Genomic DNA, 27178 nt, shown 5'->3' on the forward strand with positions numbered 1-27178 from the left:
GGAGGTCAGCAGTTAACTTTCCACTGCAGGTTTGGCTGAGTATGTCACATAGGTTTGAAGCCTCAAGGAGGCAGAAAAGTTCAGTGCTGTTTGGGAGCCCCTGCTATCTGCACAAGTTCCACAGAAATGAGAGGACCGTATGAACCTGCCTTGTATAGCCTTAGACCATTGGTTCATCTAACATAACAGTCTTCATCCCCGAAAGTCATGGGGAAACAGCTTTTTCTTCAAGATATTTCACTTGAGGTGCTGGGAGGTAAACCTGAACCTTCCTGCACACTAAACCTCCACTTTATTCCTATCCCTAAACTGTGTGAGGAAAAATACCTTTTTACTTCAGGGTGTGGGCTTGACAAACCTGCCACGTTTATTTTTAGAAGTTTTTCTGCCTCCTAGCAGAAGACAGGCGACAGGGCTGGTGGGGGGGGGGGGGGGTGTCAGTCCTTCCAAGCAGCACTCTAGTACCACTCATCAAAGCTTTGATGATCTTAATGGTCATCCTGGTTGGGGACACTGAAATGTCCAGTTCAAACCATAGCTGGCATCTGACACCTAAAAGTTGACACCTTAAGAAACGATTCATTGACCCACTGAGCAAACAAAATCTCTTGGCAGGAGGGAGGGGGGTCCATTTGGGCTGATGCCATCTGGAGGAAAGTGCTCTTACACCTGACCTCCATTTTGATGGCTGCTATTGACATGTGGAGCAAACAAACGGCTGCCTACCTGGACAAGACTTTAATGTAAGGGGAAGCTCTTAGCAAAACTGCTATTTTCCTGGGAGTGCAGAAGTGCAGCAAGCTGTCCACATGGTAACCAGACTGCAGGGAGCGAGAGATAAAGCCTTAGAATGGCAGCACGGTAGGGAAGCTTGGGAGTCCTGGCCCTCTGGCTGCATAATCCCTGTGACTAGTTGGTGGCAGCATACTAAAGGAGAAGCGAGAAAGCCCTCTAAAGGTTGAGTGGGCAGGAGGATCGTATGTTGCCAGGCAGAGACTTGGTTGTTGTGGGTTTTCCGGGCTGTATTGCCGTGGTCTTGGCATTGTAGTTCCTGACGTTTCGCCAGCAGCTGTGGCTGGCATCTTCATAGGTGTAGCACCAAAAGACCAAAAGACAGTGGTGACACAGAGATCTCTGTCTTTTGGTGCTATACCTCTGAAGATGCCAGCCACAGCTGCTGGCGAAACGTCAGGAACTACAATGCCAAGACCACGGCAATACAGCCCGGAAAACCCACAACCATCGTTCTCCAGCCGTGAAAGCCTTCGACAATACATCAGGCAGAGACTCTTTGGGTGGTTGCTGGGTGCCTAGATAAGCCCAGTGGCACAGTGCTTTTGGGTCAGTGGGGCCATTCCACCACACTATGCAACTGACCAATTCACCACTTGTAACTTACGGGGCAAGAGAAGTTGCACCTGGTGACAGGTTCCCTTCTGCAGTTAAGAAGCCTCCCAACTATAGACCAAGAACCTCTATTATCCACACACCACTTACCTCTCTGGGCTTCCTACATTTTGATCGTCAGTACACAAAATACTTCACTCAAATATTCTGTAAACTCTTTATTTACAAAGGCAGTATTTACATAAATCAGAGCATGCTACTAAATTAAATTGCGCTAGTGTTGTTAAAGAATGTTTTCCCCTTTTCACTTGTACAAGGCAAGTGGGTACAGAAATTGTTAAAAAAACTACCCTAAGCTACAAGTGAGACCATCTAAATAACTGCTTCTAGCAAGCCTATGGAGTCTAATACAAAATGAGGCCCCAGTAGCAGTTATTGGTACATCTTTGCTTGGCCAATACCACTTTCCTCGGAAGGACCAGAGGTTTAGAAGACAAGACTTACATTATTGTTCTTTTGTCGTTTTGCATTTAGGTTGCTGCAGGTCTCCAAAGAACTATTACGTTGGAAACATGTATACACAATACCTTTAAAATAAATTAAAACAAAGACAAGGTCTCTCTTACACAAGCATCAATTAACAAAGGTTTTGTCATGGACAGTATACAAGTAGAGCTGCCATACTCTACCTTGGCAAACTGAAAATTCTGCTGCTGCTTTTTAAAAAAACACTCAAATTTTCTACTCTTCTGGGATTTTTTTTAAAAAATAAGACCTTTGCTTCCCCAATTTCAAAATAAAACCACATGGTTACGTCTCTTTTTCTAAACGAAAATTTGCCTTCAATGGTACAGGAAGCAATTTTTTTAAAAACACGCCCCCCCCACCCCAGCTCATCAATCTTGCCTTCAATATCCATGCATGACAAGTTTCTCAGTCCTATGGTTAAGCGTGTTGTGATCTACTGCAGCTTTCCATCACAAAAGATAAGGCATTTATTGCACACAGAGATACGATTTTCCTTAAAAATGCAGCCAGTTTGTCTCACTATTATTATGCTCCTAAAGCATGAGAAGGCAGCCAAATAATACGGAGGTTACTTTCCACCTTTAAAAAAGTCACTTGGACAATGATTAGTTTGCCACTGTTAGGCTCCGACAAACATTCTGTTGTGCTACACTAAGTTTGTTCAATAAGGTACAACCACAGGAGCTAAAATGTGAACATCTGGACTTTGTTCAAGACATTAACCAAGAAGCTTAAACCATTGCAATGATCTATCTTCAAGAAAAAACACTGTTCCCACTGAAGAAGGAAGAGAGTTTGAAATGAAATTAGTTTAAAGGAAGTTTCTCTCTCCTCTGCCACCAGCTACTTAATTTCTTTTTAGAAAGGAGCATAAGAAATTCATTAGAAGGGAGGCCACCGTCGCTCACACACAAACAATGGTCCCACAGCTTTCAGTGTACTTGCCCTGGTGTGAGCAATCAGTGCTGCAACTAAAGACAGCAGCTCTTGGCTTTTTTAAAGGCAGATTTAATGGAAGCATATATTGTTTTCACACATGGAGGGTCCCCCATGGCAGAGTGAAGTGCAAGCCGATTCCTCACCCTGACAGTTTATTTTCAGTCATCTCTACTAGGTAGACTGGGTGCGGTCTTGCTCTTGTCTCAAGTAAAAGTCAAGTATGCTAACTTTGGACCAAATGTGGTCAAACTTTGAAGCCATGAAAATCCAGTTCTAAGTTTCCCACTCTTGATTAGAAGAGTTTTAAAATGGAGAACTGGCTCAGACCGTGCCTGAACATGAAGGAACGGGCCAAGCGCACATCCTCCTCTCGCCTCTTCCATAGAGCTTTTAATGTGAATCAAGACCTCAGTACGTCATTGTCTAGAACATGTCCACGCATTTCTTGAGAACCACCAATGCTTTGATCGTAACAAAATGGCTCATACAAGCGAGGTGAGGTATACCCACTTACATTTAAACACAACCCAGTTCATATTAGTAGTTCCACGTGCAACAGCCATTCCAGGATCACTCCTACAGTATATCCATCCATCCTTTCTATTCACTGGGGCCACATACAAAGTAGCCAACATTTTTTGATAACTTGAAAGCAGTGCTGCAGGAGTTGGCAATTTCAAGTTTTATCCTTTGAGGCCTTAGGATACAGGCCTACAACTTAAAACGGCTGTTTACTTCTGCCAGCAGTGAGATGTTGTTATACACCATGTCTAGCGGACTCCTGTAGTTCATCAATTAATTTGTTCAGCTTAACTCCGAAATGACGTTTTCCAAAATAGCAAACCTGAACCACACTGTGCCTAGCGTCAAAGATTCTGCAGCCCTCTTGGATTTGGAGACCCTGGCCACATCTCATTGGCAAATCATCATCAACCAGGAACATCTAGGTGGATGCAGAACTATTAAGCCTTCTTTAAAATCCCCCCCAAACCCATACCATATGGGGAAGGGAGAAGCAGTATGGGAAAAGCAGGCACAGGGTGAAGGAGCACCCCTGCTTCTACTTTACCCCGGGGGGGAGGGGGACCCACCATTCTCCATGTCATTTTGCTCAGATCTGGTGGTCAGTTTCAAAAGGCCCACTCCAAAGTTGTTCTAGGATCACTGAATTAATTCACGCAACAGCAAACATATTATAGGAGCCACTGGCATTCATTCATTCATTCTTTTTTTTTTTAAAAAAAAGATCCCAAGACAGGAAGAGGCTCCTCTGTGGCTGGCAACAAATGACGTCCTCCTAAAGAGCAAGTTCATCTTAGCGAAGGAGTAATTTGTACAATATTTAATGTATTTTTCATATGAATCTACAAACCTTTCAGACTCACATGCCTAGATTTCTAGGGTAACCCACAGGGGCCTCTGTTGATGACTATTAATGTTGTAATGTTCTGAAAGGCAGCTTGCAAACCAAATTATGCGGGAGGTCCTGCTCTTTCCCAGCTGTGATTAATCTGTTCCATTATCCTGAAGGAAGCGAAAGCAGATTATTTTGGTAAAGGAAAGGGGGCAGAAGAGTCCAGTAAAAACCCATCAGATCCATAGTTTAAGTAGTAGAACAACAATATCAGTGCAAGGAAACGGAACGTATTCAAAAGTACAACAGAGGACACAGATTTTCAAGTTCCAAGGCATGATGTCAAAAAGAGAATTCATGGCAGGAACATCGTGTGCATGCATTTTAGAGAACGCTGCCACAGGTTTTCCAGTTTATCCTATCAAGGAGTTCCCAGGCGAAAGCCTTGTTCATCAACAGTAGGAAGAGCAACCAGTACTTCACAGGGCCCAGTCATGCAAGGCAACCTCTGCAGCTTCTTTACTGTTCTAAACTTATACAAAATGTTATTTGGCAGCCGGAGTCATTGAAACGCCTGTTGATGTATTATCCGTAGTCCAGTGCAAGGATTCCAAAAAGGACAGAACAGCAGCTCAGCTGGATTCAGCCAGAAAGGAGACAATCACGGTCAGAACGGTGCCGCCATGCCGACCCTCTGCAAGATAGACATAATCTGTGTCAAAAATCCTAAATACAATCTCACTGCCTGTAATATTTCATCCCAGACATCTACCAAGGGAGCCCTCATAAAGGTCAAAGGAAACATTTATTACAGTCCAGACCTGTTTTTCATCCAGACTGAAAGCCACTTTGGGAGTAAATTTAAAAGAGTAAATGAACATGCCTGGGTGCAAATGAGTATGGCGTGTGTGCTGGGGGGCAGGAGGGAAACAACTCTTGTTCTAGGTGAGTGGTACTCACTCCACAGCTCATGGAGAGCCATCAACTAAAAGAGCCACGCCCTACTGTATACCTCTCTTAGCAAGCTCAAAGGGAGCTCTTCCTGTTGCCATCCTAACATCCACAAGTCTATTTATTGGCTATTGCACAGTTGTATGTTATCGTGCCTCACTGTATGCACACGCACAGGCAAAGTGTGCTTTGTAGCTAAGCCACTATGTTGCCGGGAGATGTAGTTCAATACCCAAATACATCTAATAAACGGCTGGAATCCAAAGGATTAAGCAACTGAAAATTGTGCCTGCTCTAATGGTGAAAAAATGAGATCAGCATCACTACCGCCTACATGTCTGAAAGGCAACTGCTGTGTTGCAACTATGCCTTAACTCTTTCAGAAGGAGACATACCCCTATGCACCTAAGAGTACACATACAATAATAGAGAGCCCTTTTTCACTGCCAAAGTACCACTGAGCAGGGTGGTCTCTCCCCACCAATACTGAGCCTGAGGCAGCCCGTGTGTATCTGCAGTGAAGAGAAGGCCTTCCCCTCTCTGTCTTCTCTCCTCCTCCTAAGTATGAAGCACAGCAGCTCAGGCCAGAGTGAGACTGCCAGCATGCCCAGAAGAGAGCGCGCTAGCTGCGGAGAAAGGGGGAGTAAAACCACCACCGCCATCCTGCCGTGGCCAGCTTGCTCTTTTCACAGGTGGCTGCTGCGGTGGTGGTAGTTCTCTTTGTTCTCTGTGGCCTGCTTGCTCACTTCCTGGCAGCTGCCCTGGTGCTGGGATGAATGAAAGAGTGGGGGATTACTGGAGAGGAGTGTACTTCCATACCTGCCTCAAGCCTTGCAGTTTGTCCATCCTCTAGTTCCTGCAGTAACAACTGTTTCGAGGTGGTAACACCTGCCAACAAGAAGTCCTACTGGGCAATGGTCTTGCTCACTTTTCTGGAACATGAGATGGCTGCCACATCGGTGAAGAGTGCCCAGAAGTGCCAGAGGAGGCATGGCCAAGGATATCACTCTCTTAGGTCACTGTATTCCTTCTGTGTGTATTTGATTAAAGCCAAATGCTTGTACTTGTAAAGAGCCACGGGATGCAAAAAAAGCGCACAGCTCCATTTCCCCACCCAACAGTCATAACAAATACTCTGCTGGGCGAACGGCAGAATGACGAGAAGCTGACAGTGTCATGTGCTGGGAACTATTAGGAAGAGACAAGGAATCGCCCTGTGACGTTCGTTCTTTTGCTGCAGGAACATTCAATACCCCCTGGCCCCACTTCCTGGAATTTTCACCCCCAACAAAAAAGGCAATTCAACAGTACCAGAGTTTGGGATTCAGAACCGCCTAGGGAAAGTACACACATACACAAACACTCTACTGGGGCGCTCTACTGCTTTGACCCTCGAAAGCTCATACCCTGGAAATCTAGTTGGTCTCTAAGGTGCGACCGGACCCGAATCTTGCTCTTCCTCAAACCCATTTGAGGGAAAGGGCCCAGAACTCAGCGGAGTGCACACAGGTCTTTGGATGCTGCCATGCGATTAGCTGCTTGTCCTGGGAGAAAGGCTGCCCCTCGATCCCAAATGGGAAGGAAGCAGTATTAACACTGTAGGTAAGAGAAAAGGACCTGCGAGAAAGAAGCCATCAAGAGGAGGGCAACTTCTTGCTAGCATCGCATGTTCTTACAAGCACCACATCTCAGAGTCCGGCGCAAAGAGAAGTACCAGAGTGGTGATGCCCATGTAGTAATAAAGGCTCAGGGATCTCCATTCCTTCTCATGTCTGAAGAAGGGAGCTCTGACTCTTGAAAGCTTACACCCTGAATATCTTGTTGGTCTCTAAGGTGCCACTGGACTCAAATCATACATGAACCAACTGGTAGCTTTCTGTAAAGAGCTCTTCCACTCACCAGGGAAGGAACAACAACAACAACCCCCGAATCTTGTTCCCTTCAATCCACCTTTATATTCCCTGGAAGAAGAGACTGTGACATACCTTCATGCACTACTATGCGCTGTGGTCAGGACACGGCTTGCTGTGTCTGTACTGCATGATGTACACTGTCGATTGATGCCACCAGTACAGCATCATCACTGCAAGGATATGCCATAGTTGGTGGCTGGAGCCGAGGTAGTTTAACTGCCCTATTGGGAAATGGGAGAGGAGGATTAACAGCACAAACAGTCATTTTATGTGACAGCAAACTTTGGAGGCACCTGCCTTTTTAAAAATCCTGATTCTCATAAGCAACACAGCCTGCTAGCAGAGCTGAAGACAAAACAGGGGTGTGCCCCTGGCAAGAAAGTACAAAGACTCCAAGATAATACACAGGAAACACTGCACCTTCTTGGGCAAGCACCAGCTGTTGGGGACTTAAAACAGGGAAAAGATGGCCTCTTTACGTCCTGCTATTGAGCTCCAGGCCACGTTCTGAACACAAGAGATGGACAGCAGGATTTGAGACCGATAAGCATTTCAGAGTATAAGCTTGGGAGAGTCAAAGAGTGTTTAAAGAAGGGAGCTCTGACTCTCAACAGCTTACACTCTGAAAATCTTGTCGGTCTCTAAGGTGCCACTGGACTCAAATCCTGCTGTTCTACTGCAAACCAACTTAAACTGGGCTAGATTAATCTTTCCATGTAATCCAGCAAGGCAATTATTTTGTACTACCAGGGACTTGTAGATAATAAGCTACTACATGGTAGGTTTTTCAGCCATATGTAACATGCCATGAGACCGCGGCATAATAGGATGAACAGAGCAGAGCATCTGGACCTGGGAGCCACACAAGATAATGAGCTATTCTGGCTAGATTGCTCTCAAAATATTGAACACTGGCCTGCATGGTACAGAATTCCCAGTGCTCACACAGCAACAGGGCTTTGTTAACACAAATGTCCAGATTTTAAATTTCTGCAAGCAGCTCCCCCTTTCAGAACTACGTGGGGCAATCTGTGGTACAGCCATACAGACTCCTAGATCCCTCGCCAATCTGTGCTCTTTTGAGCTACTGAAACCTTCAGTGTATACCTTTTAAAAAAATCTAGCAGATGTATGTCCTTACCAGGGAAATACCGTTCTGGGACTTTAGAAATATAGAAGAGAAAAGCTATAGCAGCTATCAAGTACATCACAATCACACGTGGAGCAAACTCCTAAGAGAAAGAAACAACATTTATTGTTGAGGTCAGAAAGTTCCTGATCCGTGGACATTCAAGAGGGAAGGGGGAGTTCGGAACAGATCCCAAATACAAACGACATTCCTGGAACCGGAGGCAAGCAGATTTACTGAAGCGTACGTATCCCATCGCAATTGCTGTTTGGCTAGAAAGGAGCGCAAATAAAGCTGCACATTCATTATGGAACTCTCCCAAGACGATACTTCCACAATGTCAGCGCTTCTTAAAGGGTGAACCCAAAGTAAACCCCCGTTTCTTTTCGGTGTCTCTTCTGAAGCAAAATATAAATGCTGATGGAATCTGATCGTTAATCCAGGATCGCCGACACCTCTGCTAGGCAGACTTCTGCAAGAGGATGAAACTGGGAATATAAAGGACACGGCAAAGTCCCACTTCCTGCATGGTTTATCAAGCTAAGGATGCTGGATAAGGGAACGAAGAAATGACTCCCATTTTCTCATTCTTATTGGTCAGGTCATACCTATGGCCTTGACTGGCACTCCTGATCGGAGCCAGACTTTCCCCAATTCCTCCTCCTCATGCAGTCTACCCCCCCCCTACATTTTATTCCCGGGCATCAGCAAACCCTCACAAGCAGCCTATGTGACAAGTGGGAGGGGGAGAGAATCAATGGAAACCACACCCACTTCTGTAATCAGCAATGTATGGTAAGATACGCTCTTTAATTTTCATCTTGAGGAGCAGAGATTAATTATATCACCTTGAAGAATGGCCTGCCTGATAAGGTTAGGAAGGCCCCCGCTCTCCTGTCTTTCCGCAAACTAAATAAAACTGAATTATTCAGGAGGGCTTTTTTAGGAAGGTGGGGGGGCTGTACTATATCGAGATGATTAAGAGAGATACTTTGGAAATGGGATAGGGACTGCAGAGTATACTACGGTGTATCAAGTGTTGCTGTAACCCATTGCATTGTTTATAACATTCAATTTATATACCGCCCTTCAGGACAACTTAACGCCCACTCAGAGCGATTTGCAAAGTATGTTAATATTAGCCCCACAACAATCACCCTGTGAGGTGGGTGGGGCTGAGAGAGCTCTGAGAGAGCTGTGACTGACCCACAGTCACCCAGAGTCCTGCCGCTCTTAACCGCTACACTAAACTGGGATGTTCCAGCTGTAGTTCATATTGACTTACATTATGTAATCCACCTTGAGTCTCACTGAGAAAGGCGGATTATAAACAACATTAGATAAATAAATATCGTGCTGTACTGGTCAGATTTCAACTGTTGTATTTGAAGTGGTGGTTTAAGGAACATTTTTCTCTTGGGGAAAGAACCTGGAGAGAAGACGAAATCCCAAACTTGCCTAGAAGTAAACCTGAGTGAAGTGGGACCCACTTCAGAATACACATGCAAGGCCAGCAACTTCTCAGCTTACCTGGACAATAGATGTGCTGACGCCGCCATTGAGCCAAATCCAATGGATGGTTGGAATGATCCCGTAGCCTGAGACGGAGCAGAATATGACTGAGCGCAGCTGGTGCCACTGCTGAGTGAGGTAACTGGGGTGGATCTGAGCAAAGAAGACGGCCAAAATCATCGCAAGCACGGTGATCAGGTACACCTGGCGCCAGTACTGGAGGAGAGGGGGGGAAAGAAGAGGTAAGCAGCCTCTGGTGGATAACGAGAGACATCAAGTTCTATGGAAAAGCCGGGAAAAAAGTTGTAAAGAACTTTTACTTTTTTTCAATCGGAAAATTAGGAGCTATTGGGGAGCACTGAAAATTACTTCTCTGATAAATGTTCTCTTTAGAAATGAGTGAAATGCTATAAGGCAAGGTTTTTACTTGCTCAAAATACTTAGCATGCAAATTGGTATGCAAGACAATCTACAGTATTAGATAATGACACGTGAAGGACCCCCCAGGACTTACAAGGGGCATCTAATTTCCCCATCCCACACTATTTCCTCTTTCCCTCTTCTTGGTAACCCTCATATCTTCACCCTTCCTTGCTTCTTTTTCTCCTGGAATTTTGCTTATAGAAAGCCAATAAAGTTAAGAGTGTGTATGTGCGTGTGTGTGGTATAGTAAAGATAGCAAAGTAAAACACACAACTTTCCCCCTTTATACATGGAACTTGAGACAGTTTACATGCAATTCCCAGGCAGTTTCTCATCCAGGTACTAACCAGACAGACCTGCTAATGGTGGCGCTAGACTGCACCTTTCCGATTACTGCAACATGGGCTGGGAACATCCAAGAGGGCAATACCGTATTGTTGCTAAAAACATTAACTTTTATAAAGTTCCAGTTATTCATTTTACCATCTATTTTACAATTCTCCTGGTAAAAAGGACCCTCCCTTGAAGCATGTTAGGCAAATGGTATTAGTATAACAAACTTGCTTTTGTTCCTTATTACAAATTGAATTGGCAGCGGATAGCTCAACGAGACTCCGTGTAGCAGCAGTGAAAGAGGCAAATTCACGCCAGGGATGATTAGGGAAGGAATTGAACACAAGGCAGCCAGGATTGTAACATCCTTGGATAAGCCTGTGACGGGGGTAGCATTTGGCACACTGTGTACAGTTCTGGATGACAAAATCACTCTCCAAAATGAATCAGAGCTGGAAAAAGGTGCAGGGGGAAAGGCAATGCAAATGATCGAAGAGAGAGAGAAATCACGTTTGCTAAAAAGAAAGGATACAGACACTGGGCTTCTTAGTTCACGGGGCTGGGGGGGGGGGAATTTGCCAATGGATATAGGCTTTGTAGAGTTTGATAAAGACAAGCAGAAAACCTGCACGGACGCTTAATTTCTCACGGTATCCCCTTCCCTAAACCATCTCTCCTTTTTCTCTTTTCATGGCAATCCCTAAATTCGTTTCCCTTTCTCTGCTTCTTTCTCTCCTTCCCACCCACCCACCACCTATCTTTTACCTGCCCTCCCAACCAATGTTCCCTCTAAGCTGTGCAGCGCTGTGAGCCAAAAATCTACTTTGTGAGCCAAAACAACAAACTGCATTAAAGTTTTGAGCGCACCTCCTTTAAAAATAAATAAATTCAGTCTACAAACATATAAAACGTTCAAATGTAAACAATAAACTACTTTCATTTGTATTGTTTCTCGCTTAGGAAAAACAATACAAGCAGTCATTCATACACGGTTTCCAAATTTCAAACTAAATTACTCTGCAGGTAAAGTTAGTTAGTACCTGTGAGCTACAGCTGAGAAGCTGTGAGCGGAGGAGTCAGGATCTGTGAGCAATTGCTCCGTTGCTCACATTAATGGGAACACTGCTCCCAACCGATCTTCAGCTTTATTATTTATTTACTTCATTTACACCCCATCTTTCTCCTCAATGGGGACCCAAGGCAGCTTACATCCTCCTCTCCTACGTTTTATCCTGACAACAACTTTGTAAGGCATAAGGATGTTGGGCTGGTCCCAAGTCATCCAGCAAGCTTCCATGGTGGAGAGGGGACTTGAGCCTAGGTCTCCCGGATCCTAGGTGGACACTCTATCCACTATACAACACTGACTCTCCCTGGGAAAAGTCTGGCAAAGTTGCAGAAGTCCTGCAGCAGCAAGTCACTCAGGTTGCGTTATCTGCTGGGCCCTAGCCAAGTCATGCAAATTGTACAGAGGCTGGTGCTGGGCTCAGGTGAGTTGTAGGGCATCAAGTCATCAGGCAGCCATCACCTAAGTAAGCTGTGTAAATTGCCTGGTAGCAAGCGGCCCGGTGGTTGCCAACCCTCCAAGGCAGGAAGGAGCAGCTGGAAAGGCACCTGCCGCCTTTTATGGATGGTAACCAAGCTGGAAATATTGTTGTGGTTGCTTAGCAAACTGCACAACAGCTACTGAGATCTCACAGGGCATCCGTTTCTTAGAGGTACAGGAAGTGCTTCTATTATTTTGGGTTTTCTAACCCATCCTTATGTATATTTCAGATTTTCTGTAAACCTGGGGATTTTCTAAGGTTTGTAGAAAGATATGTCTCGTCTGTTCATGGCTCCTGCCTTCAGATTTAAGTATACACAGGTGGGGACACACTGAGAGTTAGATATAATAAGGGGACCTTGGAGATACAGAGTACTTTTTCTCTCCTCCATAATACTACCATTTGAGATTTGCAAATGGAAATTATGGGACAATAAATTCAGGACAGACAATGAAAGTTCAATGTTGCACATAATTAACATGGAATTCCCTACCAGATGTAATGATAGCTTATACATTTATAAAAGGGGATTAGACAAACTGATGGATGAGAGGTCTATCATCATTCAGACACGATGGCTAAATACTAACAACAACATCCAATTTATATACTGCCCTTCATGATGACTTAACACCCACTCAGAGAAGTTTACGAAGTATATTATTATCCCCATAACAAAACATCCTGTGAGGTGGGTTGAGCTGAGAGAGCTCCTAGAAGCTGTGACTGACCCAAGGTCACCCAGCTGGCTTCAAGTGGAGGAGTGGGGAATCAAACTTGGTTCTCCAGATTAGAGTCCTGCGCTCTTAACCACTACACCAAATGAAACTTCCAAGTTCAAATGTTATCTCTGGATGCTGGCTGGTATATGTGGGGAGGGGAAAAAGCAGGAGAGGTTGTTGCCTTCGCTCTCAACTTGTGGGCTTCCTTGATGTGTTTGGCTGGTCACTGTAACAAACAGGATGCTGGACAAGATGGATCCAGCAGGGCTGCTTTCTTCTTAAGAGAAGCCCAGCTAGATCAGAACAAAGGGCTATTTCCCTGTAGTCACCAGCTCCCAGGAAGCAGCACCGGGGGCAAGCTCTCATAGTGCCTGTAGATGCGGATGTTACAAACACATGTGCACATTATCTTGTTGCCAAGTAGGCCCCCTCCCCTGCTTTAAGGCCTGCTATGAACTGTGTTAAAGTTTCCTGCGTTACTGTTTCACTGCTGCACAAAGATTGCTTTGCACGTGTGTGTGTTAATACACGTGTCAGTTTCCTGCCTGCGTGTCAATTGCCTTGCTGCTACAATAGACTGTGTAGTTCCCTGACTCCATGTTTGGATAACTGCACAAAGGACTCTTTTCCTGGGCAGCCCTGCCCAGACCTATATCTGGACTTCCCAGTGTGCGTTTGGACTTTGTTACAAGTGTGCCCCGTGCCTGCACTGCCATCTGCCACGGACCATGCCTGTTCCCTGCTTTGGACTGTGTTTTAAAGTGTTGTTCCCCCTGCCTCCATGGAAGCCTGCCTCATATGGGCCCAAGCCGCTGCTAGCAGCCGGGCGCCTGCCGGGGAAACCTCCAGCGAGCCTGGCTAGGCGCTCCCTGGTCAGTTCCCGCCTGGAGCCTCCCGCGGGCCGGTCCCCAAGCTTGCCCTCGCTACCGGGCAGCCTGCAAACCAGCCTCAGCTATGCCCAGCCGGCATCCATGTTCTCAGGCACCCAGAAGACCCAGGGAAGACTGCTTTGAGAAGCCATTTCGGCGAAGCGGGCACACCACGTCCGCAGCGAGAGCACCTCGCCCCGCTCTGCATATCTTAGGAGCCGCCCAGGAGAAGGAACTAAGTGCCGACCATCCCAAGCACTTAGAGAATGCATCTCAAAGAAACCTCCGCATTCCAGAGCTGATGACATCGGGACAAGCCCTGTCCGCTGGAACATCCTTTCAGCCCACTTGGATTTCCCCCTCCCTCTTTTGTCCCCTCTTCCTGAGGTGTCACTTATCACAATCTGATTACCAAAGTGGCCCATCCAAGCCATTCAGTAGCCCATTAGACCCTTTGTTTTAATCTGTGAGAACCACCAAGTACAGCACCAGCCCCAGGGTACGTTTTGGGGTATTTAAGCTGGCCTCTCAGACCGCATGGTGCGCATGCCATCCTATCCAGAACCCCTCGCTGTCCGTCTGTGGTCCCAGTGCTGGCATTGGGCCACCCTCGCTGCTGTGTCTCTGCTTCGCTTCAGGATAAGTGAGTATTCCCCCTATCATCGTTGGGAACCAGCTAATGCGAACGTCTCTGTATTTCCTACTCTGTATTTCTTAGATCTTGTATGTTCTCTTGTATGCTTGTGCAAGTTTAGGCTTACGCCACACTGAATACACGTGTTTGGAACCTATTTGTTGTCTGCCTCTTTTTCACTAGAGTGTCTGGGATCAGGACCTCCGTATACATAGGTTATGATCCGCGCTTAATTTTAAGTTACAGACTGCTACAGCTAATTCCCCATTATAATAAAGAGCAGTTCTGGTAACAATCTCAACATATGAAGCTGCTTTATCCAACCTAAGCTCATCTAGCTATTTGGGTCACCTATTCTGAGTGAAAGCAACTCTCCGTGGTCTTTAGTACAGAAAAGCCTTGATGTGCTCTTGCTGTCTGAGAGGAACATCTCATCCCTCTAATGGGAGATGCTGATGATAGAACTGGGAACCTTCAACACATACGCACTCCACTGCAAAGCCACAGCCTCTCCCCAAAGTTTCCATTTGCCCATCACAGCTAATGGCTGTTGCTAAACTCCAACTTGAAATCGGTCTAAAAAGGATCTGGCATTTATTATTCATTACAATAAATTCATCTTCTGAATCTACAGAAATACTGAAATGGACCTATGAAGCAGTCTTTTCCCAAAAAAAATTACGCTACAGCCGATTTAGTTCAAATCCATTCTCTATGAAAATGCTACAAATTATTGGATTGGTCCTACAGATCTGTTCTGGTAGTAGAGACCCTTTACGCCAGTGGAAGGAAACTTCTCCTGACACAAGAGGCACCTCTTGCAACAAGGGACTCCCTGATGGTGTATGCAACCAGTACCCAGAGACTTATTGGTGTTTATTTTCCCCAACAGTTGTAGAACTTGATCTCTCCAGGCGACAGCAATGATTTTCTGGAAGAGAGTCTGAAGAACTGAGAAAAATTGAGGTAACAAGAGAGAAAATTCTAGACCTAGTGGAGAAATTAAAAAAACAGCAAGTCTCTGGGTCCTAATGGCATATGCCTGAATGTTCTTAGGGAAGTGTGAGACTGTTCATCTGCTAACTAGTATATATAATTTTATCACCAAAATCAGCTACTATATGCTAGAAGGCTGGAGAGCAGCAAACATTACACCGTTTTAAAAAAATGTGTCTGGAGGGGAACTTGGGAATTATAGGACAAGTAGCCTGATGTCTGTCCCAAATTAATAGATACTGTAATTAAAGACAGAATTATTAGGCACATAGAGGAACAAAGCCTGCTGGCAGAAAAATCAGTGTGGTTTCTGCAAAAGAAGTTATGTCTCCACTAACCTTTGGGATTTTTTTGAGAAAGCAAACAAGCATGTAGATAAGAGTGATTCAGGAGACATTATATACTTGGACTTTCAAAAGGCTTTTGACAAGGTACCTCACCAAAGACTCCTGGGCAAGCTTAGCAGTCATAGGCTAAGAAAAGAGGTAGTCTTATGGGTTAAAAATTGGTTACATGACAAGAAGCAGAGAGCAGGAATAAACAGACAGCTTTCTCAATGGAGGGTTGTGAGCAGTGGGGATTAACGCTGTTAACAAATGTAGCATAGACTTCCGGTTTGGGATTCATGGAGGTCTAACGCAGCTCCATTTGCGGAGCTGACCGGACTGCCGTTTTAACCGGCCGGAGGGGTGAAAATAACCCGCGGCCGACTGCTCTCAGGCGGGGAGCAGGCAAAGAACGCTCAAGACCCTAGGGTGAGCTAGATCTCGGATGAGGGGGGGCTCTACTCAAGGAGTCTCCCCCCCAATCCTTGAGGTCCCACCTTGCGACGGGTCGGCTATAATCTCTGCGGCAGTTCTGGGGCCAATTCGGCTGGCATAAGACCTACATACCCAAGCTTCGATCGGGGAGGGAAGTCGAGAGGAGAATTTAAGATCGAAACAGCGATTACAACCCGAGAAAGTTGAAGAGAAGGTAAAGATCGCTATCTCTTGAAACGGGACAGATTGATAAAAACAGAGAGGAAAGAAAGTAGATTTTTAAACTGCAACAGACTAGTGAAAAGGAGGTGAAGACTCGGCAGGAGTTGTATTTTAAAAGAGACTAAATTTAAAGAAGTTATTGCAAAAATCGGACTATTGTTTTGAATACCTGTGGTTTTGGAGCTGTGGGAAAAAGACACCATCGCGAGACCTGCTGTGGGAAGACGGGAGACAGGAAGTGCGTAACAACAATAGAGTGGCTGGAGGGAAGCGGCCCTTGCCGACGGACAGGAAGTAGGGAATCGCCATTTTTGAAAAGGGAAGGGTCGCGGCTTCAGCGGAAGAGGAAGTAGGCCATCTTGGATTACAATAACATAGAGAAACCATAGAGAAAAGACGCCCGACATTTTGGATACAAAAAATTAATTTTGGCAAAGATTGGGACATTTGAAAAAAAGGAAAACGTTTAAACATACGCCACGGAGCTAAGGAAGAGAGCAGATTCGTGGGAGCGAGCTAAAGCAAGCCCCACGATGTCGAAAAAAGAGTGGCAATCGGCAATAGAAAATTTGGACAAAAAGCTTATAGACATGATGAAAGAACTTAAGGACACGAAATTGGAGCTTATTAAAGAGGTCAAAGAAGTTACACAGACAGTAAAGTCGGAGCTGTCAGAAGTGAAAAAAGGCGTGGAAACGATTAGTAGTGAATTACAAGGAACGCAGCAGAGAGTTAAAACAGTAGAAGACGCGATGGAGAATTTAATAGAAACGCAACAAACAGAGATGAGACTGGTGAAGGGGAGGATGTCAGTTGCAGAAACTAAACACATGGAGAAGCAGCTTCGTTTTCGTGGTCTGCCAGAAGTGGAAGGGAAGTCAGCGCAAGAACAGATGACTGAGGTGTTGGCTGATTACCTGGGGAAGGAGGAGGAGGAAATTGTGGCTATCCTAGATGTGGCGTACCGTGTGAACTCGAGAATTGCAACCCAGAGGAAACTACCAAGGGATGTGATTGTGCAGTTTACAACTAGAAACATGAAAGAGAGGATTGTGACAAAACAATTTCAAGATCCATTGGAGATTGATGGCAAGACGATTATCATAATGAAGGAACTGCCCAGATCAGTGTTACTGGACAGGAAAAAATATAGAGTGCTAATTCAAACTTTGAAGGACATGAATATCAGATACAGATGGGAGTTACCGGAAGGAGTGTCCTTTGAGTTTGGAGGGGCAAAAAAACGCATCAGATCTGAGCGGGAGATGGAGAGATTTATCAAGGACAATGAAAAAGACTTACCAACAAAACCATGAATATGGAGTGTAATGTATTATCTTGGAATGTAAATGGACTAAACTCACCGAATAAGAGGAAAAATATTTTTCATTGGCTACTAAAACAAAAATGTGATATTGTTTGTTTGCAGGAGACCCATATTAGAAAACAGGATGTAAAATATTTAAAATCTGGAAAATTGGGCAAAGAATTTGTAGCGGCCTCTAACAAGAAAAAAAGAGGAGTGGTGTTGTACATAAAAGAGGAGCTGCAGCCAAAATTTGTTATGAGAGATGTGGAAGCTAGATTTGTAGCGGTGGAATGTAATTGGAATTTAAAGAGAGTGTTGGTAGTCGGACTTTATGCACCTAACGGTGCAAAGGAAAGCTTCTTTGAGGATTTAAGGAAGCATTTAGACGATCTTGTATATGACCAGATAATTCTTGCTGGAGATTTTAATGGAGTGACAGATTTGGAACTAGATAAAAAGACTACAACAGCACAAAAGAAAAGAGGACTATTGCCAAAGCTTTTTTTTTAGTTGATTCAACAAGAGACTCTCGAAGATGTATGGAGGAGAGAATATCCTAAAACCAAACAGTTTACTTTTTATTCTGCAAGGCATCTTACATTATCAAGAATTGATATGATCTGGGCCTCAAAGGACTTAGCGTTATGGACTAAGGAGGTAGAAATAATGCCGATGGTAGGCTCAGATCACAATCCAATTATGTGGAAATTTGGAAAAAGGAGAAAAAGGAAAGCCTGGAGAATAAATGAGGACTTGCTACAGGAAAGTGAAAATATGGAAATATTGAGAAGAGAGACAAAGTTTTTTATACAATATAACGTGAATAAAGAAGTACCAACCAGTAAAGTTTGGGACGCGTACAAGGCGGTTGTAAGGGGCATACTAATGGACTTAAATGGCATAGCAAGGAAAAAGAAAGAGGAGAAAAGACAAGAGATTGAGGAGAAAATAAAGGCCAAAGAAATACAGTTAAAAAAGAGACCAGGGAAAAAGAAAATACATCAGGAAATTAAAATTCTTCAAGAACAGTTAACAGCAATGAGTAATAAAGAATTGGAGTGGAACCTTAAAAGACTGAATCAAAAAGCTTTTGAGGGTGCTAATAAACCTGGGAAATATTTGGCATGGCAATTGAAGAAGAAAAGGGAAAAGAAAATAATAAATAAAATCTGTGAAGAAAATAAAACGTACCTGGAGCAGACTACCATTAGTAGAGCCTTTTATAAATTTTATGCTAAGCTGTATAATAAAAAAGAAGTAACCAAAGAATCAATAGCATCATATTTGGAGAAAACCAAACTTCCAGAGATCTCGGAAGCTTGGAGAAATAAGTTGAATAGTGAAGTAACTGATGAGGAAATAAGTAAGGCAATACAATCTGCAAATCTAGGAAAGGCGCCAGGGCCAGATGGACTTACGGCTAAATTTTATAAGACAATGGCCAACGAACTGGCACCATTCCTAAAAGAGGTGATGAACAGAGTTTTTAGGGATCAAAGAATTCCAGACACTTGGAGCGAAGCGAATATATCATTGATCCCAAAAGAGGGCCAAGATTTGACTAACGTGAAAAATTACAGACCTATATCACTACTTAACAATGATTATAAAATTTTTACGAAGATATTGGCGGAGAGACTGAAGGGGTGGCTCTCGGAAGTCATAGAGGAGGAACAAGCAGGCTTTTTGCCAGACAGACAAATAAGAGACAATTTAAGGACAGTGATCAATGCTATTGAATATTATGATAAGCGTTGTGACAAAGAGGTTGGTTTCTTCTTTGTAGACGCTGAAAAAGCGTTTGACAATTTAAACTGGGATTTTTTGTTTGCCACTATGGAAAAGCTACAATTGGGAGAAAGATTCATCAGAGCAATTAAAGAAATTTATAGAGACCAGACTGCAGCAATTGTAGTGAATGATGAACTGACCAAGAAATTGACGATTAGTAAAGGAACAAGACAAGGTTGCCCGTTATCTCCATTGTTGTTCATTTTAGTATTGGAGATTCTGATGATACAAATACGACAAGACGAGGAAATACGAGGAATAAAAATAAAGGACTATTCATACAAGGTTAGAGCATTTGCAGATGACATAATGTTAATTGTAGAAGATCCATTGGAGAACATGCCAAAAGTGATAGACAAGATCAAGGAGTTTGGTGACTTGGCAGGTTTCTTCATTAACAAAAAGAAGTCAAAGATATTATGTAAAAACATGACTAAGCAGAAACAACAATTGTTAATGGAAACAACGGACTGTGAAGTAACTAGTAAGGTGAAATATTTGGGAGTTGAGCTGACTGCAAAAAATATAGATTTGTTCAAGAATAATTATGAAAAATTATGGACTCAGATAGAGAGAGACTTGATCAAATGGAATAGACTGAATTTGTCATGGTTGGGCAGGATTGCAGCAGTTAAGATGAATGTGTTACCAAGAGTAATGTTTTTGCTACAGACAATACCAATCATCAGAGACTCTAAACAATTTGAAAAATGGCAGAGGAAAATATCAGATTTTGTTTGGGCAGGCAAGAAGCCTCGAGTGAAAGTAAAAGTTCTACAAGATGCAAAGGAAAGAGGCGGAATGCAACTGCCCAACCTGAGACTTTACCATGATGCAATCTGCCTAGTTTGGTTAAAAGAGTGGATGACATTAAAGAATAAGAAACTATTAGCCCTAGAGGGATATAAAAAAATTTTTGGATGGCACGCATACCTATGGCATGACAAAGTAAAGGTCAACTCGATGTTCCTGCACCATTTTGTAAGGAGAAGTTTATATACAATCTGGAAGAAGTACAGAATTTACCTACAAGAAGGAACCCCTTTGTGGGTGGTTCCATACGAGGTGATAGATCCGAGAGCTGTTGATAATGAACAACAATGTTTAACGTACAAAGAAATAACTAAAACTGAAGTGTCTAAACTTAGAATAAAGACGCAAGAGGAACTATCACCGAACTACGATTGGTTCCAGGATAGACAGATCAGAGATTTGTATAACTCGGACTCTGTAAAGGGAGGTATACGAACAGAGAATTCGGAACTAGAGCAGACCCTTTTTAAAGAGGACAAGAAAAGAATATCCAAGGTATACCAAGTACTGTTGAAATGGTATACCGAGGATGAGACAGTTAAAACACAAATGGTGAAATGGGCTATAAATTTTAATAAAGAAATAACAATGGAGGCATGGGAATACTTGTGGAAAACTACAATGAAGACAACGACATGTATTAATATTAAAGAGAACATTTTCAAAATGATCTATCGTTGGTACATGACACCAAAGAAGATTGCGCTAGGAAACTTGAACACTTCTAATAAATGCTGGAAATGTAGAAAGCATGAGGGCTCCCTCTATCATATGTGGTGGTCGTGTGAGGTAGCTAGGCAGTTCTGGGGGGAAATAATAAGAGAAATGAGTGAAATTTTACAGTTTCAAATAAATAAGAACCCAGAACTCCTGCTGCTAAACTTGGGAATGGAGGGAATCCCAGCCCACCATAGGACGTTGATATTTTATATGACTGCAGCAGCTAGACTTTTGTATGCGCAGAAATGGAAAGTACAAGAAGTGCCAACTATTGAAGATTGGATCTACAAATTGCTGTATATGGCTGAAATGGACAAGATGACAAGAAAACTGAGAGATCTGGACTCAGGGCAGTTTAACACAGACTGGGAGAAGCTGAAACAATATCTGGAGAAGAAGTGGGAGGTGGGAGGAAAACTGTGGCAGTTTGAGAACTACTGAAGTACAATAAAAGTATAAAAGAGAGGGGTGACTTTACCGGGGGAGGAAGAGAAATGTGAATTTATAAGCAGTTAGATTAATTAATTGATTGAGATATATATAGATATGTAAAGGTTAATTGATAGAATATTGATAGAGAATAATTAACGGTTTAAACATGAGGATTGAGTAATTAACAATATTTTTTTTTTACTTGATAAGACTTATATGCACCAAACTGAATGTATAGAAGAGTTAAAATGACTGACTATGTGATGAGTTATATAGAAATACTATAAAAAGAAGAAATGATTAATATAGAGAGAACAAATCAAATTGTTTGATTTAAATGTGGGAAATTTTTATGGTTTATGACATACAGAAATATTCAAAACTGGAAAATGGGATAAATTGTTTATCTAAAGAAGTATAGTTCGGATGTTTAGTAAGTAAAAGAGTTAAAGATGTACTGCTTAATATAATGGAGAATATATATTTGTTTTAGATAGAGGAAATTAATAGAAGTAAGGGAAAAGGGACAGAGGGTGGGAAAGCTGTTGGAAGTCAACAAAAGGGGGGGAAAGGGAGGGGGTTAGAAACGAAAAATTAGGGGATAATTGAATGCAATGTAATGTAAAAATATTAATGTTCTAACCCAATAAAAATTTTACAAAAAAACAAAAACAAATGTAGCATAGTGGCCAAATTTGCAGATGACAAAGAATCAGGGGTCATTTTGTAGGAAAAGAGCTGGAGGAACTCATTAGCATATGCCACACCCCTTGACAGCAATGGAAGTGAGTCATTAGCATAACTGATTTGCCTATGCCACACCCCTGACATCACCTATCCTGGCTGTTTTGGACCCAATCCTGGCCATTCAGGGCCGAAATTGGGCCCAAAATGGCAAAAAGGGGCTGAAAATGGCTGAAAAGGGGCCCATAATGGTCAGGATCGGGCCACTGATGAGTGGGAGAGTAATTCACCACCCGTCAGAGGCCCAATCCGGGCCGTTTCAGCCACAATCCAGGCCAAAACGGGCCCCAAATGGCCAAGAGTCAGGTGGGCGGGGCCACCTGACATGTGACCTTTGGGGAACTGCCAGAACTGCGTTCCTGTGCGTTCCCCCTCGAAATGAGCCCTGCAAAGAATTATTCAGAACGATGAAAGCCACGGCCAATTGTCAAGAGCTCCAGGAGGATCTCCACAAATTGGGCGAGTGGACAACAGTGTGGCAAATGAAGTTCAGTGTAGGAGGCTACTCAAAGAAGGGCCTCTAAACTTTATCAAAGGCTTAGACGATAAAACTGTTTCCAGCAGTCTTTAATGTGCTCTAAATAGACTGGTACTTGAATTTTATAGATTGATGCCAATGCTTTCAGTTATGGCTGGAAATGAACTGGGAGCCAATGAAGTTCTTTTCATACTGTGGAAAAAATCCTCAGTTGCCTCTTGTTCTAAACTGGCACAGTAGTTTTTGGCTTAGTGGTCTGTCTGGCATTCTGTTTGCATCTTTAATTTAATAAGCTATTTCAAACTCTTAGAAAACTGACTTTTAATTAACCCTGGGACCAAAATCCGTCCGTCTCCCTGTGTGGGAAAATATTCTCGTCTGAAATTATTCCAGTTTCCTAATTAATTCTTCCTGCCAGCCAAGTCGTGCAACCACAAAACCTGTTAAGGTATCAGAAAGATCAAAAAAGGAAAAACACACCTATCAACGGGATGAACAAACCCAGCATCAACTTACATTATTGCAATAAAATGCATAAAAGACTCCAGATACGTAACAGCCCAGGATACCTATGGAAATTCCTGCATAATCCAGGGCCATCCACCGTCGGCTGGTTTTTTCTGAGCGATGACAACAGAAAAGGTGATACCCTACTGAGCAAAGCATACAGACCTATAAAAAATTCAAACAAATCCACATTAATCTTTTCGGGGTCTAGTTTCACAAGAGCCAAGAAATAAAACAACAAATTAGAGACAATCAAAGAAAACTTTTTTGCAGTGACTCTTCCAACTAGAAAAGTTTTTAACATCCCCACCAGATAGGGATATCAAAACATTTCGGAAGCACAAAGGCTCTGTTGGCCAGCTTCTCAAGACACCTCAGCAGGAGATGCCAGAGACCACATCTACGCGCTTGGGTGTTTCCACCATCAGACAATGCTCCCCTCCCTAATTAAAAGCCCAGGTTCACTTAAGCAGAAGAAACCCGAAGAGGAGGTTGTGCACCTTCAGTTGAGCCAAAAATGTTTTGGGCGGTTTTTTGCCTGAGGAGCAGAATCAAGCCATCTGACTCTGTTTGGAGCCTCTTCATCCCCTTCTCATTACAAGAAGTGGCTCCAAGAACTACTGAATAACACAGAAGGGGCTGGAAATCCTGCCTCCTGCCTAGTCAGAGTGGAATGGAGGGAAGGAAAAACGAACCAGTGGTGGAAGAAGGCTGAAAAGTGGTTGCTCTGCCAGCACTTGGGTCCAGACTGAGTCCGACCTCCACAGCCAGAGCCATTCCAGTGGCCCAGGGCCCGTAGAAGGCATCTGCAAGGCTGATCCAGAGACTGATGCCCCCCCGCCCCCCGCCCAAGATTGGCTGGCGGCTGGTAACAGAACTTGCCTGAAAGCAGAAGAGACAAATGGAGCATATGACAAAATCTTCTCTTGAGGCACTCGCCGAAGGCAACACAGAAGTCATGTCATAGATGCCCATAATGAAGAAGAGGAAGAAGCCCAGCAAGTGACTCCAGATGTTGACTGTCTCGTTGGACAAAATGAACAAGCTGAGAAGTGGAGAATGAGACAGTCACTAGCAGACCAATCCACACAGCATAGCTGGTGATAAGTGCCTCTGCATACCTGCTTCCACCTATGCCTTATCTGCAAGTTTCTATACTTTGCTGTAGGTGTTTGGGACACTTTTGCACTGATCTCGGGTTAGCAGTCTGGTTAGTTTGCCTGCTGCTCCTTATGAGGTTCATTCACTGCCCTGCTCCTATGTCTTAACACACAGATAACACTCATTGTGCGAAAGCCAAGGGGATGGTGTTCAGAGAGAACTGCTCACAGCAACCTCCCCATTGTGAGATCTCACATGTGGGATTTTATGGCTTGCTCAGTCATGTTCCTGCCATTTGCATGTCTGAGAATGCTTTTTCCCTTACGGGGATAAGCAATGCTGTTAGTTCTGTACTTTGAATTAAAGCCCATATTTTCAGAGAGAAGCCTGCTATGTGAATCCCTAGGTCTGGCACTGCAGCTAAGATATATCAGCCTCCTACACTATGTTGTCCGTCTCCCCTGCCATTACTTCAGCTCGGTCTAAGGCACTGCACAGAAGTGCTACTTATGTGTAACTGCATAGATGCAGCTGGGATACCCAAGTCCCTTATGTTAGTGTAGAGGCTTCTGGCTCTACCCAAGGAACCCAAACAGATGGAGATGCAGAACAAATCCAAAGTAGTAGTAATTTCACACACAGAATAATACATTTTCAGAATTTTCAGTGGCTCAGAGAGTTTTAAAAGGGGACATGTCTCTTATGACTATCTCTACCCAGCCCTGAGAGCAGAGGCAGGCAATGTTGAACCACCTCTGTTAGTCTCTTGCCTTGAAAATCACAGCTGGGGAGGGGGTGGGGTCACAATAAGTCAGCCATGACTTGATGGCACTTTCCTCCACCACCACCCCTCTGAAAAGTAACTGTTGGAAACAGAGAAGGGAAGGCAGTAATCTTTATGCCCTGCATGAGGGTCTGCATCTGGCAGGCAACTGATGGCAAAAAGTTGCTGCATCAGATGGATCAGGTTTGATTCAGCAAAGGTCTTATTGGATGGGAACTAACGTTCTTGCACCAGAACGTGACCACTTCTCCATGGCAACCTATCTAGCTGAACAGCTTCCCAACATTAGCTAGAGTTGAGGCTTCAAGCTAAAACTATTCACACTGAAATGGACTTCAGTTAATGCATCCTCCATTCCAAGGGGATGGTTTTACAGTAAAAATGTTGCTTGCTTCCATCAAACACAGCTTGAACTTCAGACAGTATCTAGACCAACTCCCTACCTTTTCAGACATAGCCTGGAAGGCAGGTATGCTCTGTAGCCATCCGTGATGTAAGGATTGTCCTTAAGGAATACTGGAATCTGTTCATAGGTGTACAGGCGGATCCCTCGAGGCACCAAGACAGGCCAGTACTGGTAGCTCCCCAGCTCAATGTAATGAGCACTCTTAAGGAGTTTCTGGTGCATTTTAGCAGCGTTTCAAGGCAGAAGTGAAGAACAACGGGTAATCCTAAAGGCCTCTGCTACAGTTTACCTGCAAAGAGACCCCCCCCCCAATTACCAAAGGTATCATATGGGTGTAACATCTAAAACATCTGTACAAAAACATCTAGACTAAGCCTCCATGGCATTTACTTCAGAGCTTACAACAGAAGCAACTCTGTTAAGTCTGAAAAGAGACCCCCGAGCTAAAGCAACACAGGTCGGTTATCATCAGGGCTTTTTTTCTGGGAAAAGAGGTGGTGGAACTCAGTGGGTTGCCCTCGGAGAAAATGGTCACATGGCTGGTGGCCCCGCCCCCTGATCTCCAGACAGAGGGGAGTTTGGATTGCCCTCCGTGCCGCTCTGTGGCACTAAACTCCCCTCTGTCTGGAGATCAGGGGGCGGGGCCACCAGCCATGCGACCATTTTCAAGAGGTTCCAGAACTCCGTTCCCCTGCGTTCCAGCTGAAAAAAAGCCCTGGTTATCACCACAAGATGCTAACAAGTCGAAGTATTGCTTACGTTGAGTTTCAGCAGTTTTTCAACTCTGTACTGGATTTCTGCTGGTTTTAAATCTTTGCAAATTTGCATTTACATACCCCATTACATTGACATGTCTTTGAAACTGACTTGAGTGACTCACCCTGTGTAATCCACCTTGAGTCTCTGTGAGAAAGGCAGACTATAAATAAGGCAAACAAATAAAACAAAATCTTCTAAGAAGAAGTCATGAGCAAATAAAGCTTCTTTAAAAAAAAAAAAAGTAGGGGAAATATTCAAACATCATCCATAACCTGAAACATTAGAATCCAGGAAAAGCTGTACCACTTGCATTCATTAAGCACATAAAGCAGCCCCTGAAGCTATCATCTTACACCTAGTTTTGCATACAATTTGGACATTAAAATAAACCCTTCAAATGATCGATGCTGAATTTAAGTCCCCCCTGAGCACTTCCTCCCAGGGAGAAACAGGCATCCGATCACTCCCAAGAGAACAGCGCAACAATCACAGTACTTGTTTTCACTACACTTGCTGTGCAATCCTAAACAGAAGTACTCCAGCTAATTGACTTCAATGCATCCTAAGCAGTTAACTCAGTCTAAGCCCAATGATTTCAATGGTCTTACACTGGAGTAACTCTGTTTAGGAATGCGCTGTTATTTGCAGAGACAAGGGCCAGATTAGAAACAAGCAAGCCTCTGCAAGAAGTACAATGCTCCAGTGCTACTGCCATTACGGTAAAGACAGCTCCTGTAATACAGCAATTACGGTAAGAGACCCTCACGGTCCCTCACCCCACTCGTCGCCGTCTCCGCCGTTTCTTCAACAGCTGGGGCCGCCTCATCCCCTCCCGCATCGTGGAGAGAAAGCGCGAGAGCAGCGCTTCTCCGCTTCCCGTCTCCTCGGCTCCAAGAAATCCCGCGGCGGCGCACCGCACGTCGCTGCTCCCTTCACCGGCCGGACTCCGCTTGACGGATTGCGCAATCGCCGCGCGACTTCACGCAGCCGCCGTATCTAACGAGCCGCGCCCCGGGCAACCGCTCGGGTCCCACCAATCAGGCACCGAGGTTCTGACTCTTGGCCCGCCTCCCGTCGCATTTGCACGTGCTTAATGGCCTCACGCGCACGCGCGCCGGTCAGAAAACTGGACGAGAGGGATAACAAACCTCCAG

General features: G+C 44.1%; 1 protein-coding gene across 2 annotated transcripts; it reads right to left on the reverse strand.

Moving 5' to 3' along the window:
• Window positions 1–1552: 1552 nt before the first annotated feature.
• On the reverse strand, window positions 1553–26967 carry PAQR3 (progestin and adipoQ receptor family member 3). 2 transcript variants are annotated; one of them, XR_008597774.1, is made up of 9 exons: window positions 26801–26967; window positions 25303–25554; window positions 23857–24019; window positions 22984–23139; window positions 9692–9889; window positions 8174–8264; window positions 7105–7253; window positions 5939–6307; window positions 1553–4862 (listed from the first exon to the last, which is right to left on the reverse strand). XR_008597774.1 is itself a non-coding variant. In XM_054990608.1 (8 exons), exons 2-7 carry the CDS (start codon window positions 25485–25487, stop codon window positions 7117–7119), a joined length of 930 nt encoding a protein of 309 aa, XP_054846583.1. In that variant the 5' UTR covers window positions 25488–25554; window positions 26801–26967; the 3' UTR covers window positions 1553–4862; window positions 7105–7116. The 2 variants fall into 2 exon arrangements, 1 of the variants encoding a protein (XP_054846583.1); XM_054990608.1 differs by lacking the exon at window positions 5939–6307.
• Window positions 26968–27178: the final 211 nt, after the last annotated feature.

Source organism: Eublepharis macularius, chromosome 10 (assembly GCF_028583425.1).
Source record: "Eublepharis macularius isolate TG4126 chromosome 10, MPM_Emac_v1.0, whole genome shotgun sequence".
NCBI lineage: Eukaryota > Metazoa > Chordata > Lepidosauria > Squamata > Eublepharidae > Eublepharis > Eublepharis macularius.

Coding starts and splice junctions, on each gene's coding strand:
- PAQR3 (XM_054990608.1), bottom strand. CDS start 25,487: ATGCACCAGAAACTCCTTAAGAGTGCTCATTACATTGAGCTGGGGAGC. Junction 23,140..23,856: donor TTTGTCTCTTCTGCTTTCAG/GCAAGTTCTGTT, acceptor AATTTTTTATAG/GTCTGTATGCTTTGCTCAGT. Junction 8,265..9,691: donor TCAGCACATCTATTGTCCAG/GTAAGCTGAGAA, acceptor TCTTTCTCTTAG/GAGTTTGCTCCACGTGTGAT.